The sequence below is a fragment of the Protobothrops mucrosquamatus genome, unplaced genomic scaffold (genome assembly GCF_001527695.2).
Source record: "Protobothrops mucrosquamatus isolate PMUCROS unplaced genomic scaffold, P.Mucros_1.0 scaffold_181, whole genome shotgun sequence".
Classification (NCBI taxonomy): domain Eukaryota; kingdom Metazoa; phylum Chordata; class Lepidosauria; order Squamata; family Viperidae; genus Protobothrops; species Protobothrops mucrosquamatus.
In genome coordinates this window covers 162,672-181,074 of record NW_015386257.1, presented here as the reverse complement: position 1 = coordinate 181,074, position 18,403 = coordinate 162,672, and the positions used below count along the sequence as shown (strand labels likewise).

General features: G+C 42.5%; 1 protein-coding gene across 1 annotated transcript; it reads right to left on the bottom strand.

Annotated features, from left to right (window-relative positions):
* Positions 1–4,266: 4,266 nt before the first annotated feature.
* HSPB1 (heat shock protein family B (small) member 1) lies at positions 4,267–13,630 on the bottom strand. The gene is made up of 3 exons (XM_015823845.1): positions 13,168–13,630; positions 7,256–7,319; positions 4,267–4,574 (listed from the first exon to the last, which is right to left on the bottom strand). The coding sequence occupies exons 1-3, from the start codon at positions 13,550–13,552 to the stop codon at positions 4,385–4,387; spliced, it is 639 nt and encodes a 212-aa protein (XP_015679331.1). The 5' UTR covers positions 13,553–13,630; the 3' UTR covers positions 4,267–4,384.
* Between the last annotated feature and the right edge of the window lie 4,773 nt (positions 13,631–18,403).

Here is an 18,403-nt window from a genome sequence, read left to right as displayed (position 1 = left end):
CATAAGGGGAAGGTTATAATGCTGGGAAGGATGGAAAGAAAGAAGACAGCAGTAAAGTATATAGGCTCAATTATGGCGTGATAGATACATCACTGGAAGATTTGAAGGATCAGGTTTGGAACAGATGTGCTGGAGAAAATCTAAAATACTATGAGGTTGCTAAGATTCAACACCAATTTGATGGCATCTAATGAATCAATCAGTCAATCAATCTATCAAAGGAGGGCCACATAGCAATCATCTGACTGCCCTGGAATTGTTGCTAGAAAAGGAAGAATTAAATTTTGGATCCTAATTAAAAATTGCAGTGTAGTAACTCATACATGATAGATTTAGTGTAACCTGCACACCACAACCAACATTCTGCATGTGCAAATATTTTCAACTGTATTTTCCAGGATCTTTTATAAACTGGGAGTGCAGCGCAAAACAGAGATTGTCCAAGTCAAAGTAGCATATAAATGAATGTGCTAATGGTGGAGTGCATGCTAGATGGGCAGGACTTGACTTTTGCAAGCATATAGGTTGTTGCTCACATACATGTCCAATCAATACTGACAATACCATCCACCATATTGTGGGTCATTGCACTATAAATTACAAATGGTAAGCATGTTACCCTGAAAGCTGTGCAGCACTTTTTAATTATATTGTCAGGATGCATCCTAATAATCTTAGTTGCTTAGCCTGCCCTTTCTGATTACCTCCCCTGCCTCAAATTCTCTACATCGCCCAGCTTCTGATGTACCTTGCAACCTTGACCATATAAGGAGGCATTGCTCTGGGCTGAATTCTCTCTCTCCCTCCGCCTCGCTGTGCCCTGGTCAACACTGGAGTTTGGAGGATTGCCTGCAATCTGATCCCAACAGTGATGTTGGTTTGGTATGCTTAATGTTAAGGCTTCTAATGTTTGCAAGAGAAAAAGCTTTCACGACTTTCTGTTCTGCTGCTGGTATAACAATGCGGTTAAAAATGTGCATGTATCAGGTTTCAAAAAATAAATAAAAATCAATTGATGGCTGTAATGGGAATGTAGATCTTACTAACCAAGAAAGTGGTTGAGCTGAAATGCATTTGGCTGCCCTTTTGAAGTCGGTAAGCTTCGTCAGGGCAGCCAAATGCACTTCACTGTCTTTGGTATAGAACCGAGGATGGGTTTGTGCTCATTTTAATAATTCTTCCTTCTATGGGAACATAATGGGAAAACTTTGTTTCACTGTCACCTCCCTTTCTCATCTCTCTGGAAAGCATTATGGAGAGATGGGGAAAGAAAAAAAAACAGGAGAGTGGACTGGAATCAACCTTATTTTTACTGATAAGCCTGTACTTTTTCTTTTTTATTCCTAACTGGAGCCACTGCTGGTGTGAGGACAAATTTGTCTGGAGGAAAAGTTGGAGAAGGTTTTAAAATTCCTTCTTCCCCTTTCAATCAATGAAGCACTCCACTGAATGTTTGTTTGATGCCTATATTATTTTTACAAATGTGTCAAACCTAGCCAACACACCCTCCTCCTATTTTCCCTACAACAACAGCCCTGTGAGGTGAGTTGGCTGAGAGAGAGGGACTGACCCAAGGTCACCGAACTGGCTTTCATGGCTAAGATGGGACTAGAACTCATGATCTCCCATTTTCTAGCCTGGTGCCTTAACCTAGACCAGGGGTAGGCAACCTCAGCTGTTTTATGGCTGGCTCAGGAATTCTGGGAGTTGAAGTCCACGAGTCATAAAAGAGCCAAGGTTGCCTACCCCTGACCATACCAGCTCTCTTTGTTCCAAATTTCTTAGGATTTGATCTCATTTCTACCAAATGGGGCCCGGGATTTGTATGCAGCCCCCGGATTGCCATGCCTCCAGAAGTTTAATCAGTCCATTCATTTCACAAAGCATACTGTGAGAATAAAACCAAGCCCCTTAGGAATACCTAGACTAGAGAGAGATATTTAAAGGACAAAAAGTGCAGATTCAAGAGGCTGTGAGTGATGTTTATTAAGGAAATATGTTCTGATACATATTTATATATACTTCCTTCTTTAATATATTTAATTTTTTCCCTTCCTCCACCTTTTTTCCTCTTTGTACTTTGTACTTTTTCATATTTTTATTAATTTATTTTAATTTTTTATCTTTGTACTTTTAAACTTCAGTAAAGTTATTATTAAAGAAAGGAAATATGTTTTGATAAAATACGTGCTCGAATCTTGTTGCCACCTCCTTAACATCCTTAACAAAGAAGATTAGAGGGCTGGAGGCTAAAACATGTGACAAACAGTTGCAGGAATTGGGTGTACCTAGTCTACAAAAAGAAGGACTAGAGATGGCATGATAGCAATGTTCCAATATTGGAGGGGCTGTCACAAAGAAGAGGGGGGTCAACCTATTTTCCAAAGCACCAGAAGGCAAGACAGAAATGATGGATGAAAACTAATCAAGGAGAGAAGCAACTTAGAACTAAGCATTTCCTGACAGAACAATCAACCAGTGGAACGGCTTGTCTTCAGGTGTTGTGGGTGCTCCATCGCTGGAGGCTTTTAAGAAAAGATTGGACAGCCACTTGTCTGGAATGGTATAGGGCAATGATGGCGAACCTTTTAGAGACCGAGTGTCCAAAAACTGCCCCCTGCCCCTGCTCAGCCTCCCGTCCTGCTTGCTCCGCCCCTGCCCCGCCTGCCTGCAGGACCACGCACTGCCTCCATGCCCCGCCGCAGCAGATTGCCCAGGCAGCCCTGCAGCGCCATGGCAGCCACGCCCACCACCCACACCCCGCAGCATCATCTGCACGCTATGAGGCACGAGGGTGGAGTCTTGTCCCTGCTGCCTGGCTATGTCCTTGGCTGCGCTGCTCCATGCAGGCTGTGCCCGGGAGCGACTCTCCTCCAGGGGGGCTGCTGGTGAGGGGGCCGCGGGGGAGGCGGGGCTGGGATGACAGCACGCGTGCCCACAGAGAGGGCTCCGAGTGCCGCCTCTGGCACGCGTGCCATAGGTTCGCCACCACTGGTATAGGGTCTCCTGTTTGAGCAGGGGGTTAGACTAGAAGACCTCCACGGTCCCTTCCAACTCTATTATTCTGTTATATTTTATTAACTCAAAGATGTGATTTATTGGGAGACTGCTATTAGAAAAAAGTCCGGCTTCTTTAAAGTGGCATCAAGTCCTTTCCGAAATACCTTTTCTGCTTTGGCTCCAATTAGCCCGCATGGGTGTGGAGTAACAGTGACATCATCAAGCAGACTTTGCAATTACCTTTTTGCATCCCAGGATCTGATGCAAGTATGTAGATAACAGTGTTCGCATGATGACATTGTCATCCATGTATAGCCATTTCCCCCATTCCTCCTCCCTTTCCCGAAAAAAGGCATGTGAGCTCTACTCTCCACCCAGTCATAAATTGGCAGAAGTTACATGGGCATAATATTTGCCATTCCCATTGCTGATTCCTACCCAGCCTCCTTTGCCCCTATGTCTGATACTCCTCTGACTGCTGCTGTTCTGATTATGTGTGTCCAAAATGTGATAAGCAAAATGACTACTGCAGCTTTGTAGCCCTCCCTCTTTCATAGTCACCAGCAAGTGGAGAAAACTTTGCTAATGACAGGACTGCATCAAAAATGGGGTCAGTCTAGTTGCTTGCCCATCTCTTGGCCCCTCCTCTTACACCCCATTTTGTTATCACCAAATATCTTTTAAAAACAAAAGAAAAACCAGACCAGAGTCCTAAAGGGGGCTGTTTCACAAGCAGCATTTTCATTTAGGGCTTCTCTTTTTTCCCTTATATGGGAAACTTCCAGATTTCTTCACGTTTTGTTCATGAGACAGTTGGATCATTTGGGGGAAGGGTCTTGGTCCAATTCTTTTAATATTATATTAGTTTGTTATGCTACTTCCTTGTCCCCTCCCCATTTATTGTTATTCTATTTCAAGCTCCAACAAGTAGTTTTCCTTACATTTATATATAGCGGTTGCAAAACGATGGTGGTAAATGTTTGATTTTAACATTTTTGTTTTCACTAAGAGGTAACTGTAAGCTGCCCAGAGTTACCCTATGGTAAGATGAGCGGCCAATAAATTTTATAAATAAATAAAAATAAATAAATCTCAGTTTGAGGGGGGAATTCTTCTAAACTAACTGGAGATGTTTGTGGGGAAAGACCAATCTTGTTAAAGAAAGATGCCCAGCGATCTTTTCCTCTTTTCTTACATTCTGAAAAGGAAAATAAATACTGAACTTACATGAATTTTTTTTTTTAAAAAAAAAATAGTAACATCATGTAGAGGTCTTAGAGTTTTATTCGGACGCCTCACTACAATGATGCCTTTACAAAATGGAATATATGGGAGATTTTAAATGCCCATTTTCTATACCAGACTTATGAATCTCAAAAGGTCTTTATTTCTTGGTGGCCTCTTCAGGCTTCTTGGCATCTGATGGGGGGATCTGGGCATGGGCTTCGAAAGTGACTGGGATTGTGATCTCTGCAGACTGAATGGCTGGTTTGGGCAAGGGCGCCTCTACTGTCAGCAGGCCGTCTGGGGAAAGCGATGATCGGACCACGGATGCGTCAATGCCAGGAGGCAACCTGTGAAAGGAAGAGAACATCAGAATGGTCTGGGGGGCTTATGAGGTTCCTCAAAATGACATCATAGGGCTGTTTTCTTCCTCTGAATTGGGCATCTGTTACTGAATGACCCTTTCCCACAATCAGCAGAACCAGTATAGAGAGATACCAGCAAATTATTATTTTGCAACTTCTGGAGGTCCTTTGGTGTCCTATCCCTCTGGTAAATCTGTAAAAGAACCTCCAGATTGCCCTTCTTTTCAACAAGCAGTACTCAGGATAGTTTGAAAGTGGCTTGTAATAATCCTGAGGAGTTCAAGATACCAAAGACTAGGATTAAAAATAATTGCCAGTCTTAAACTATAGGTAGCCCTTGACTTCACAATCATTCATTTAGCAACCATTCAAAGTTACAGTGCCCCTGACTAAGGTCACTTATACCTGATCCTCACGCTTGGCAAAATTTGGGAGCTTGGTTGAAAAGTTCCGGGGTCATGTGATTGCAATTTATGACTTTTTCAGCCATCTTCTGACAGGCAAACTCAATTTAACAAATGTATGATTCACTTAACAGCTGCACTTAACAACTGCAGTAATTAGCTTAACAACTATGACAAAAAAGATCTTAAAATCAGGTGCAACTCACTTAACAACTGCCTTGCTTGGCAACAGAAATTTTTGTCCCAATTGTGGTCAAAGATGAGGATTACTTGTATAGCAGATTATGTAGCAGCGCAAATCCCTTCATCCCCACTCCTCATATAAGGGAAGTAAGGAAGATGTTCTTCTCTTAAATTGAACAGGAAAATATAAAGAATCGACATGCTCTGGTCTCCTTTGATTAAACAAGGTCACCCATTGGAACGCTAGAAGTGTTTCTTCTCTCTAGTGATGTCTGTCTTCTGGAATTTGGCTCCCCCTGTGATTTGGATGGCCTCCATTCAATTTTTTTTAGAAGAGCTGTGAAGACCTGGCTCGTCACCCATACCTTTGGCAAGGGAGAGCAAGACCTCTCGCTTCATCGCACTTGCCATCTTTTACCTTTTTTATCTTGTATCGATTTTCTAGTAAGATTTTGTTTGATTGTTGTTTTGCTACTTCTCTCCTTGTTTTGCATAGGTTTTAACTACGCTGCAAACTATAATCTCATAGGGCACACGGGGGTCCAGAAACACCTCCCATTTGACATTGAGAAAGGTAGGAAGAGGTATGGTATTAGATGCCTTCTAGAAATCTGATAGATTCCAGCAATGCCCTAATCTATAGTCCCCAACCTTTCTGACTTGGTGGTCCAGCCAGGCAGGGAGAGGGGATGGTTCTGTGTGAGTGGTAGGTGCGTGCACAAGCGCACACAGCTCCATTTGTACAGCCCAGTTTCGAACAGGCTGCAGGCCACTAGTGGCTGCGACCCATAGTGGACCATCTTCTATGGTCAGGGATAATGGGGCTTGGAGTCCTATGAGATTTGAAAGGCCACTGATAACCCACATTCTCTCTAAAGATTTCCACTTGATATTATGTCGGTATTTTACAACATTTAAAGTATTAGATAGGATGATGTAACTATCTGGTATTATATTTCCTGCTGTTGAGAATCATGATAAAAGAAAGGAAAAAATAAAACTGCCTATATAATGATCCCTTTATAAAATACTGCATGTGTGGTTGATGTATTAAGTGAGCACAATTCTGTTCACTCTGCTATAGAAATACAGGGAGCAAAAGAAGTTTCAGAAAGGGATATGCAAAATGTTTAAGGGCCATTCTCTCATGGAGAGGAAGGAAACCAAGGTTGAAGGCTTATTTCTTTGCACAGCTGGGGAGGTACGTTTTGAAGCTGCAAGAGAGGGTGTAAAGCAGGGGTATCCAACCTTGGCAACTTAAAGACTTGTGGAATTCTGGGAGTTGAAGTCCACAGGTCTTAAAAGTTGCCAAGGTTGGACAACCCTGGTATAAAGCATAACTTTTCCTGGCTTTCTGCACACCCAGAAACCTTCCAGTTCAGCTGCAAGCAGATATTTATTCAGCAATAGCAGTTAGTAATAGCACTTAGACTTACTGTGTATACCACTTCGCAGTGTTTTACAGCCCTCTCTAAGCGATTTACAGAGCTAGCATATTGTCTAGGTCAGTGGTTCTCAACCTGTGGGTCGGGACCCCATTTGGGGTCGATCGACCATTTCATGGGGGTCGCCAAGCAAGGCTGTCCGCCATTTTTTTTGTCCGCCATTTTTCCCCCCTTTTCCGGCGGGTGCCTTACCTCCCTTGGGCTGGGCCAACTGGTGGTCGGCCTGCTCTGTCTCTGCCGTTTGCCAGCTACGCCTCAGCCAGCGCAGGGGGCGGAACCACGCATGCGCGGCACTCCCGGGCAGGGAAAGTCCTCGACTTACGACCGGTTGGGTAGTCCTCGACTTACGACCGGTTGGGGTCATGGCATTAAAAAGGTTGAGAACCACTGGTCTAGGTCCTCATTTTACCAACCTTGGAAGGATGGAAGGTTGAGTCAACCTTGAGCTGGTGAGAATCGAACTGCTGGCAGTTGGCAGAATTAGCTTGCAATACCACATTCTAACCACAGCCTCACCTGGCTCCTGTATTCTCTGTATTCAGAGAATATAATGGAGAGGCAAATTCTGTGTTTGCTATTGCTTCCATCTTTCTTGCATGCAGGGATCATCTGGAGAATCATAACATCTACTTACGTGTATTTCCTTGTGAAACATCTGGAAATGAATCCGTGTTCATCTTGTCTTTCTTCATGCTTGCCTGGAAAACAAAATACCTCTGTGACAGAACCATCCATGCTTTCCAATTTAAAAAATGAATAGATTTATGTAGTCCATTTTAGACTACAAAGACTATTCTGCATAGTTCATGTAGACTATTCTGAAAAAGGTCTGAAAGACTGACTTTCCAACCCGTGGACATCCCTGCAAATAGCTATTGGAGGTAGTAGCTTTCCCCTTCTTTTGTTTTTCCCAACAAAAAATAATTTAATTTTATATAGCCATTATTCAGAGGAGTACAATTAAGCAAAATTGTGCCTTAATTTTAGTAATTTTGTGTGTAATGGTGTTGGGTAAGACTCCTCCACTTAAAAAATGGTTAAAATAAATGAAAATTTAAATGCATAAATGTCTTCTTGGACGAGTATGAGCAGAAGGTTCCTTGCTGAATTTGGAGAGAATTCTTTGGAAGAGTCAGAAGCTGTAGACACAGTACAGGTAATCTTCAACTAATTAGCAGCCACAATTTGGATCAGAATTTCCATTGTTAAGCAGGGCGGTTAAGGGAGTGATGCCCAGTTTTACAACCTTTTTGCCACTTTTTAAAACCAAATTCACTGTGGTTGTTAAGTGAATTATATGGTCATTAAGCAAATCCGGCTTTCTCCATTGTCAGAGGCTAGCTGGGAAGGTCACAAATGGTGATCACATAAGCAGAAGACATACATGCAACCATTGTAAATGCATGCCAGTTGCCAAGAGTCCAAATTTTGATTTCCTGACCAAAGAGATGCTGCAACAGACGTAAGTATGGGGACCTTTTGTGAGTAAATTTTTCCAGTGCCATTGTAATTTTGAAGGATTGCAAGTCAAGGACTACCTATACATTCATCTTGCCTTCAAAGAATCAGTCAAGGTTCTGCTGATTGAACTGTTATTTTTTTTCTCTTTCTGCGTGACTGCTGCTGAATCATCAACAGCAGCTTTATCTACAGACCATAATAGGCTTGTTTTAAAGCCCAAAAGTATTTTAGAAAGTTGTTTTCAGGTCACTTGGCTACTCTTGCTACCATATAATCAAAAAGGACAACTATATAGTTCTCTTGGCAACAGATGAAGTACTTTGCCATAGTCTACTTCTGAGATATTTTTCAACTTCCAAGTATAGCATCTGGATTACTGGGTGGTCTCCCATCCTATCACCAAACAGGTCTTTTCCCATTTATCTATTCAAGATCAGCCAAAGACAGCTACGGGCTGCGTCTGGTTCATATGAGAATTGATGTACTGTGGCTTAAAAACAATAAAGAATGCTTGTAGTAACTATAGTGCAAGAATTGTAACTAACATAGAGGATGATTGGTTGGACAGGGATGTCAATGGGAGGTGGAATTTAAAAAATCAAGGTAGCGGCCATGATCACATGATCAAAGCCTCACCCCTGTTTTACATGTATCATGTCTCGTGGAGTTTTAAAAAGGGGCAGGGCTTCCATTGCACAATTGTAGCCACCATCTTGATATTTTGACAATCTCCCCAGATCAAAAATTCAACATGGCTGCTGTCATCACATGATTGAAGCCCTGCCCCTTTTGAACAAGGCACATTGCATTGGTTGCTTCAATCATATGATAATAGGCGCTGCCTTGATTTTTTTGACACCCCGCCCCCCGAAAGCCTTGCTTGGTAAGCAATTATTTTTATAAGAATTGAGACAAAAATGTGTCTATGATGTGATTAAATGAATACACTGCTTGGCTAACTTGGTCTTGTAATCTTTTGAAACTCTTTGAGTCGGCACACTTTAGCAAAAAGCGAGAAATATCTTTTTTGCCTTAGAGAATGATTTAAATGTGCATGTTGAGTCCAAGAGACCTATGTTATAGGGAAGTTGGATAGTATACTTCAAAAAAATCTATCTGGAACCTAATCAGGTCCCTTGATTTTAATCAAGCATGGAATAGGCCAGCTGCAATCCAGCTGGCAATGGAGATAGGGAAGTGAAGTTTCCCAGCTATGCAATTTCTTTGTTTGCTTCCTCTGCTCTCACCCACCTTTGTTCTTTTTATCTCTGCTCGTAGACAGAAGAGTGGCATTGCACAACTGCTTCTGATAGAACCACCTCTACAAAAGATCCTGCAGCTATATGAACCATATTTGTCTTTTAAGATGCAAAACTATTTGTTGATCCTGCTGCAATAGACTAAATCAGTGTTTCTCAACCTTGACAATTTTAAGGCATGTGGACTTCAACTCCCAGAATTCCACAGCCAGCATTGCTGGCTGTGGAATTCTGGGAGTTGAAGTCCACATGCCTTAAAATTGTCAAGGTTGAGAAACACTGGACTAAATTAAAGTCAGAAGTCCCCAGTTTTTAAAACAGGACCAATAGACTTTAAACTGGCTAAGCTTGGGCCAGTTTGTTATTTGTTTTGTTCCCTGGCTTAGTGCGTATTGTGTCTACCGAACTCTTTGGCTGGTTTATTGATTGGTTGTATTGTGGACAGAAAAATGAAATAATTCAGTACTAAATTCATAGTGTTGTACAGACCACCATAGAACTTGGTATTAGATAGCCAGCTGGATGACCTTGGGCCAGTTCTTCATTCTCAGACCTTGGAGAATAAAGCAAAGCACTTTTGAAAAACCTTGCCAAGAAAACTGCAGTTGCCTCTAGTCAAGGCTGACTCAAAAAAACACAGACACACAAACAAAAACTTTTCAAGGCTCATAGACCCGGGAGCCATTATACTCATTTAAATGGATTTGTACTGTATTTTGCTCAGCTAAGATGATCTATGTTCCTGCTTGTATAGTTGATAGGCAAATATAAAGCCCTGTTTTCTATAATTTCAGCAATGTTGTTATGGTCAACTCAAGGCTGTAATCTCCACTGAAGTCCCAAAGAAGTCCCATAAATGTCTTAAAATCAGCAATAACAGCAGCCCCATTCTCTCCCTCTCTTTTTTCTTCCACTTTCTAGAAGCCTCTTGGAAAAACTAAACTTTAAGGGGCAGATGTGCACTGATGTTGGGCTATTCAGCATTTTCTGAGTGCAGGAAAAGACAATGTTGTCCACCATCACCTCCTAGGCCATTTCCAGAGTGTTTTCCACCTGCAATCCAAAACTGTTATTTTCTGACCTAAGAGGGGGTCTCCAGTGCTTTGATTCATTCTACCAGCAGCCCAAACTCTGATTGGCTGCAGTGCCTGGCATTTCCCCCTCCCCTTGGTCACTGCCCTGCACAGCTGTTTCAACCTGGGCTTGTGGGCTGCTCAGTTTACTGCTGGTTGACAGTTGTGGATTTTTAAGTAACCTTGCAGCTGACCCAGTAATGTCCTAGTAAGTCAATGAATCTAACTCAAACCAGCCTTAGAAGCATGTGCACCATTCAACTTTGATGTCTCCCTTTTGATTTCTGCCCAGGATGGGTGAAGCGTGTTCCTTTTTTGTCTGGCAGTCGAGTCAGGGCAATTGGACTTCTTTTCCTGTTGATTCGAAATGTTTTTGCTGCTGATCCAAGTAGCTTCTTCAGCCTGAGCAAGTTGGTTAGGGAAACTCCATACTCATTGTGTCCTCCAGGAAGGTTTCATTTCTCACCTCCTTAGGTGAGTAGATAGAGAGTCGTTGGGATGTAAATGTTCCAACTCCTAAATCCTTTACCTAGGTGGGTTGTTAAGTTTGGCCTCCCTCACATTCCCTGTCAAAAGTAGGATTTTTGCTACTTTGCTTTCTATGAAGCTGAATTCTCAGTTCTTCATTGCTATCAACTTTCCATGGAGCCAACAGGGAACACCTTGTTTGCTTTGGTTTGGGAGCTGTGGTGCTACAAATTTGGATGGGGGAGGGGAGAGAGAGAGAAAGAGAGAGAGAGAAAAGACCAATAGCAGTATCAAAGGAGCTGGTATCGGATGTGGGCGTGAAAATATGTGTACAATCATCTGAGAAAGCAAAGGAAAAGCCCAGGGATTGGTGAGACGGGAACAGTCCCTAAAAGGAAAAGATGGACATGGGTAGATTGGCCCAACCAGGAACCAGCCAGCAAGGATGGGAAGAGCCAGCCGCAAAGGAATGACCTAGCAGGTCTTCTAGTAAATGCAGGTAATCATGTGTGTCCCAGGATAATGTTGCAGGATCCGATCTGAGTTGGTCACTGGAACCAAAGGTTTATTCTTGCAAGCTTTCGGGCTTGTGCTACAACCCATCGTCAGGGAACTCCGCTCTCTTCCTGATATGTGCGCTACGGTCTTCCAGTGGCCATAATCTGGGCTGAGCACAGCCTGCCCCCATTGTCAAGCTGGATTGGAAGGTCTGAAGTTGGCTGGAAGAATAGTCAGAAGCAACTGGGGAGAGAAGCAGCTTAGGAATCCCCCTTACAGGTAGTCCTTGACTCACAACCATTCATTTAGCGACCATTCAAAGTTACGATGGCACTGAAAAAAGTGAATTACGACCAGTCCTCACACGTACGGCAGGTGCAACGATCCGGATGCTTAGCAAATGGCTTGCACTTACAACAGTTGCAGCGTCCTACGGTCACATGATCACCGTTTGCGACCTTCCCAGCCACTTCTCTCAAGCAAAGCAAACGGGGAAACTGGCAGGGAAGGTTGAAAGTCGCAAACACACATGATGCCTCGCTTAATGACTGCAGTGATTTGCTTAATGACTGCAGCAAAAAAGCCATAAAATCAGGTGCAGTCACACAATGCCTCACGTTTTTAATAAAGCAATAACCTGAAATTAAAATGCGACCTTTTTATAGCACAAAAACCTACTGGAGCCAGAGAATGGAGCTTCTTCATTATGTCCTGTTAAAAGCATGTTGAGCACTCAAAGAGCCTTCTGTACAATCCTGTAATAAGTCTCTTGTGACCTGTCTAGCAAAAGCTGTTGACGAGGCTTTCTAAGAGAAAGGACTGCTGGCTTCAGTTGACTAAAACCTTAAACCAGTCCTCAAAAAGGCTCATTGATTGATTGGTTCGTTTACAGCTCATTTTTTTCCCCATTTGAAATGCATTATCTGAATGCACATTTTTGCTTGACCAAACTTGGAGACTGCTGCTGTATTTCAAGTATTAAAGATTTTTTTTATATCTCATGCAATTTTAGTATCTATATTATTTAAAAAATAACAAATCCTATTTCTAAAGGATGGGTCAATACAAAATGCTCCAATAAAGTTTATCTTTATAGGAAAGGGAATTTATAGGGAAAAAAGCTAACAAGGTGTGAAAACTTTAAAAGGATAGAATTTAAGAAGTAAATAGGGCAAAGGAGTAGAGCCTGCGTGGTATAAGGCAGTTGTATTATTTCAGATTTCTTTCAATATAAATTCCATAAATAAAATAAATAAAAAATAAATATAGGTGTGAGGGGTCCTTGGTCCTATCTGACCTTGGTTGTTTTCTTGCAGACATTTCATTAGCATTGACAATGTTACCTAGTTTGGGTAACGAAACGTCTGCAAGAAAACACCAAACTCAGAGAGCACCAAGGACCCCTCATTTCAATCCTGAGATACAAATATTCTCCTTTACATATTGGTGTTTATAATTGAGATTTTAATAACTACACTATCAAAGGAGAAATATTTTTAAATGAATGGATTAAGTGGTTAAAGACAGATGATTAATCAGCTCAACATCTTCTCATAGGCAATAATCCTACAAACAATGGAACCTCCACACTGGAAGGCTGTTTATCTCAACTATCATTTATGAAGTGTAAACCTCTGAGCACTCCTCCTTACCCGCCCCAAAGCACTGCATCAACCATTAATGACCTTAGAATTTGGCTCAAAATCACTGGTCTGTGCCGCGGGAACAGCTGAAGAACTGATTTGGAGAAGGGAGATGTTTGAGAGACCTCAAGAGAAGCTACTCACCAGTGATTTCTACTACACCATCCTTTGTCTTCACCATCAACTCTTCCGGTGCAAAGTGGTTGACATCCAATGCCACTTTCCAGCTATCTGAAGTCTGCCGGATCTCAGAGATTCCGCTGCTCAACTGGCGGTTCAAAGCCCGGTTGTAGGCAGGGTTGGCTACAACCGGTGAGCTGACGACGGGAGTAGCGGCCACCGGCTCTGGACTTGAGCTGATCAGAGGTCGTACGTAACCTGGCCAGCTGGTGGTGGTCCCTGCAGACCACTTGTACCAGTCCTCGGGAATCAGTGGCATCCCAAAAGACTGGTCCAAGAGCCTGCTGCCTCTGTACCAGTCCCAGCTGGGGCTGCGTAGAAAAGTGAAGGGCACTTGACGTTCCGACATGTCCAGTTCCAGAGGCGTCCTAAAACTCTCTGCCCAGACCTGGAGTGTGCAGATCTACTCCCTCTAGCTGGCCCTTATCAACACACAGCTAGCTATTTTGGGACAAGAATCCCAGTTCTCTATTAATGGAAATTACGTTTGGCTGGAGGAAGTTGATGAATATTACACAGGTCTCAATGACATTCTCCCCGTGCATTTGTCATCCTCTGCTCTCTCGGTTGGGGAGGGGAGCAAGGAGGGAGGGAGGGAGGGGGAAAGGAGAACCATTCCCATTGCAGCACTGCAGGGGCCCAAATTCCAATCTTGCCTTTTTGATCTCGGCAGCCTGAAAATAAAGTAAGAACAACTAAAAGAATTATTGGAGTACAGCAAAAATTACCCCATCTTCCTTGCAAAACCAGAACTTTCAGGACAGAGTGACCTGGGTTGTTTATTTTCACCCAGTATTTCTTGGCTCCTAGTCTCCTTTTTAATATACTTTTTTTAAAGCATATAAAACAAATATCTGAGCTATGTGCGTGCTAAAATGTGCATAAAACCAGTCAAATGAAATGTTTTTTCAATTTCAAAAACAGAAAATCAGTAGGGATTACTCTGGGGAAAGGAAAGGAAAGGNGTGGTATTAACACTTCACGTGATCTTGATTCTATCCCTCTGTTAATGCAGCCTAGCACTGTGTTGGCTTTTTTGGCAGCTGCAGCACACTGCTGGCTCATATTTAAGTGATTGTCCACTAGGACTCCGAGATCCCTCTCACAGTTACTACTATTGAGCAAGGTACCCCCTATACTATACCTGTACATTTGGTTTTTCTTTCCCCATATTACTTAACATTCATTCTCTCAAGCAATGCTGGTTCTGAGAATAATCCAGCATAATTTGGAACAGAATTCAATTCTGAATTATTAACTACTAGTTGATGGTCAGTTGTCCTCATGAATTATGACTTCACTGAACACATTTTGGCACTTGGATTAGAAAAGTCTGAATGTCATCCTCTTTTGATCTAATTAAGAGTTGGGACATAATCCAGCAATCTCTTCCACAAACATCAAAGAAATGAATGGGAATCAGGGCCAGCCCTAACATTTGGCTAAAGAGAGAAGCTTCATTGGGCCAGAAGGTCTTATGTGACACAAAAGAGTAGCACATTTGAGCCCTTTATTTATCATTGTGTTCTTTTTTTAATGCCAAAGTGGTCAGACGTGCTTGTGGGATCTTGTGTTTTATATATCCAAATTACTTGCTTGGTTCCAGGCCCTGAATTGTGAATACCGTAGTTGTAAATGGGAAGGTGTCATCCATTGCTCTGCCATTGGGAGCCAGTCTCTTACTGCTTATTTCATTTGACCTTGACTTAAAAAAGCACTCCAGCTGATAACCCCATAGCTCATTTCTTTCAGACTATGCTCTCTCTGCTGTTTTTCATAAAGTTCCAAGCACCTCATTTCAGACTGTCCCTGAATAGCTATGATACATTCATGAAGCATTGCTAGATGATAGGTAGAGTCAGATCTAAGTGAAGAGCAAATAACTATTGAAGATGGGGCTGGCCCTACCATTAAGCAGGAGAAGGCAGCTGTCTCAAGTAGCAGATACTGTGCTGGGATGTGAGATGTTTGACAATTGAGCTGGGGTGCCAAGTAGATGGCCCTGGATCTGCAGCCATTCCATGTCTGGTCATGTTTAGTCAACATCTCTCCTGATGAATTGTTGGACTAGGGAGTCAAGGGTGGTGACTTGTCTTTCCCTGAGCAGTAAAAGGTCTTCGAGGCTCTGGAGGGAGATGAAGATCTTTCACACCTTCCTAGTGACCATGAGTCATCAAATGGAAAGCAGCCACTTCAGAGGGAAGAGACCCACCTCATCTAGCCAAGATTGTCCCTAGAGGATCCAATGGCCTTTCTGGCACATTCTACATTTTTGACTGTAAAGAATGACTTAGCCTGGTGGTTAATAATATAGTCCATTTCCTCCCAATCCCTAAAGGGGAGAACTTTCTAGAGTAGGTATGTCAAACTGCTGGCCCACGCCGAAACCGCACCCACCCCATTGCTGGCAATGGGAAAAAGTTGTGATACGTCGAGCGACGTCACATGATGTCGCGAGTTTGACATACCTGTTCTAGAGAAATAGATTAATTGAGAGGGGGTGGTTTGTAATTGAAATAATTTGTATTTGACTGCAGGGAGGGAATAAAACACCTGGGGATTGCCTTCAGGTCAGAAATATCATAGCTGGTTATCCTTGGTGAGACAGAGAAGGCAGATAAAAATGTGGGGACAACCCATTTCTATCCTCTACTTCCATACTGGAACAAAGTTATGCCATGCTTTTTTTTAAAGTGATTTGTTAGATTTGATTCTTCTTCATAAAATATATTACCACAACATCCATCCCTTCCTGCCTCATTGTTTTTCATCCACTAAAGCCAACAAATCAGAGATCAGGAAGGGGGAGGAAGCATTATGTTGAGTTTGGGGGAAAGGGATTGAAATAACTGTTTGCCATTCTAGGTTATTAGATTTGCTGCCCTAAATGAAAAAAAATATTAATTCAGTGTTGAGGCCACTGGCCACGGTCCACTGTCCCCCTTACAAGGCCATAATTGCTTAATTCCCATTGACAGCAATTGTCTTTCTGTACCCTGTTCTCCCACTCCACCTTCCCTACTCCAACCACATTGCCTTGTGTAATTGCATAATTGCAACTTAAACCCATCTAAATCCCTCATCCTACTTTCCCTTTATGCTCTTTTGGTAGGGCAGTGTAAAAGAGCTTTTAAAGAGCTCATGTTTAATTAAGGATTGGTTTCCTAGGATTTATATCCATCTAGCACAGTGGTTCTCAACCTGTGGGTCGGGACCCCATTTGGGGTTGATCGACCATTTCATGGGGGTCGCCAAGCAAGGCTGTCCGCCATTTTTTTGTCTGCCATTTTTCCCCCCTTTTCCGGCGGGTGCCTTACCTCCCTTGGGCTGGGCCAGCTGGTGGTCGGCCTGCTCCATCTCTGCCGCTTGCCAGCTACGCCTCGCCCGGCGCAGGGGGCGGAACCACGCATGCGCGGCACTCCCGGGCAGGGAAAGTCCTCGACTTACGACCGGTTGGGTAGTCCTCGACTTACGACCAGTTTAGTCCTCGACTTACGACCGGTTTAGTCCTCGACTTACGACCGGTTTAATCCTCAACTTACGATCGGTTGGGGTCGCGGCATTAAAAAGGTTGAGAACCACTGATCTAGCAACTTTATCTTTTTATCCACCTATCTTGATGCATCTATCTGTCTATCTACCTACCTATCTGGCAGCTGCATTAACATAATTCCAAGATACATACATATATGCAAAAAAAAAGAAATATAGAAAATACAGAAAAAAATCTCCCTGATATTGTAAAGGAGAAAAATAAATTACAAACATTCCTTCCTTCCTTCCTTCCTTCCTTCCTTCCTTCCTTCCTTCCTTCCTTCCTTCCTTCCTTCCTTCCTTCCTTCCTTTCTTTCTTTCTTTCTTTCTTTCTTTCCTCTCTCCCTCTCTCTCCCCCCCCCTCTCTCTCTCTCTCTTTTTTTCTCCCCTGCATGATGAACGCTTGTGAGATGAGTCCTCTTGTGTTAGAGATTATCCTGCAGCTGGATTGAACTGTGAGTCACTAGTGGACAGGCAGCCAATTTTCCGTGCTTGGTTGCTGATGGTGTTAATATATTCTGGGGAGCAGCTGCTGAGGGGCATACAAATGACATACTGATTTATAAATTCATTTTCCTTAAGCCGCTTTTTTGTTGTTGAAAAAGAGTGGGCATGCTTGATCCCTCCAGGTTTAATACAAAAAACAAATAGCCAGTTCCCAAGCAAATTTTTACAGATTATGATGGGACTAATTGCCACAAAATGTAACAAAACAATTGATGGGTTTTTCTGTGACCAGTTGAGACTCCTAATAAATTGAGTAGAGAGTCCATTTCATTCTCTAGTTCTCTACTCTTTCAGTTTCTCTTTCATGCAACTATCAGTATTTTCCATCCCATGAAGAATACATGCTTGTGCGCGCACACACACACACACACACACACACACACACACACAGGCAGATGACATGGAAGATTTACATTTTTTCCTCTACAAATGAAGAAGTATTTATAACCACCATAATTTAACAGAAACCAGTATGATAGCCAAAGGAGGATAGAATCATAGACTTGTAAGGATGCATTTTGAACAGTAACTCCAACCTCCTTTAAAGCACCTGTTTCATCTCCCCAATGAAGGAGAATCCACATGTCTATAACTGAATGCAGTATTGAACTGATCTTTTGGTTTTCCCCCTGATATTGAACTGGGGTCTGCTTTCCTTTCTTTTAAATCCATTACAGGTAGTCCTTGTTTGGTGACTACCTCATTCAGTAACTATTTGCAGTTCCGACAGTGATGAAAAAGTAACTTTACCACCAATTCTTTCATTTACAATCTTCACAGGTCTATAAAACAAAGGAAACCTGAAGTAAAATTGTAAGCACAGATGCGGTTTCACTTGGTGATTACTTTGCTTAATGACCAAGTTGTCAGTTGCAATTGTGGCCACTAAAGGAATACCTGTATTCTCTCCCCTACACATTAGAAAAGAGGTTCTTGGCTTTCTTATGTGTGCTTTCAAGTATTTAATGTGTTTGAAGAGTATTAATATATCTCATCTCAGTCTTTTCAAGACTAAACATTCCCATTTCCTCAGTTTCTCTTCGTTACCTTTATTTTCCACCCCCAGTAATTGTTATTGCCCTTCTCTGAGTATGTCTTAATGGGATGCTAAAAACTGGGTACAATTCTCCAGGTGGGTCCAACTAAGGCAGAGTAAAGT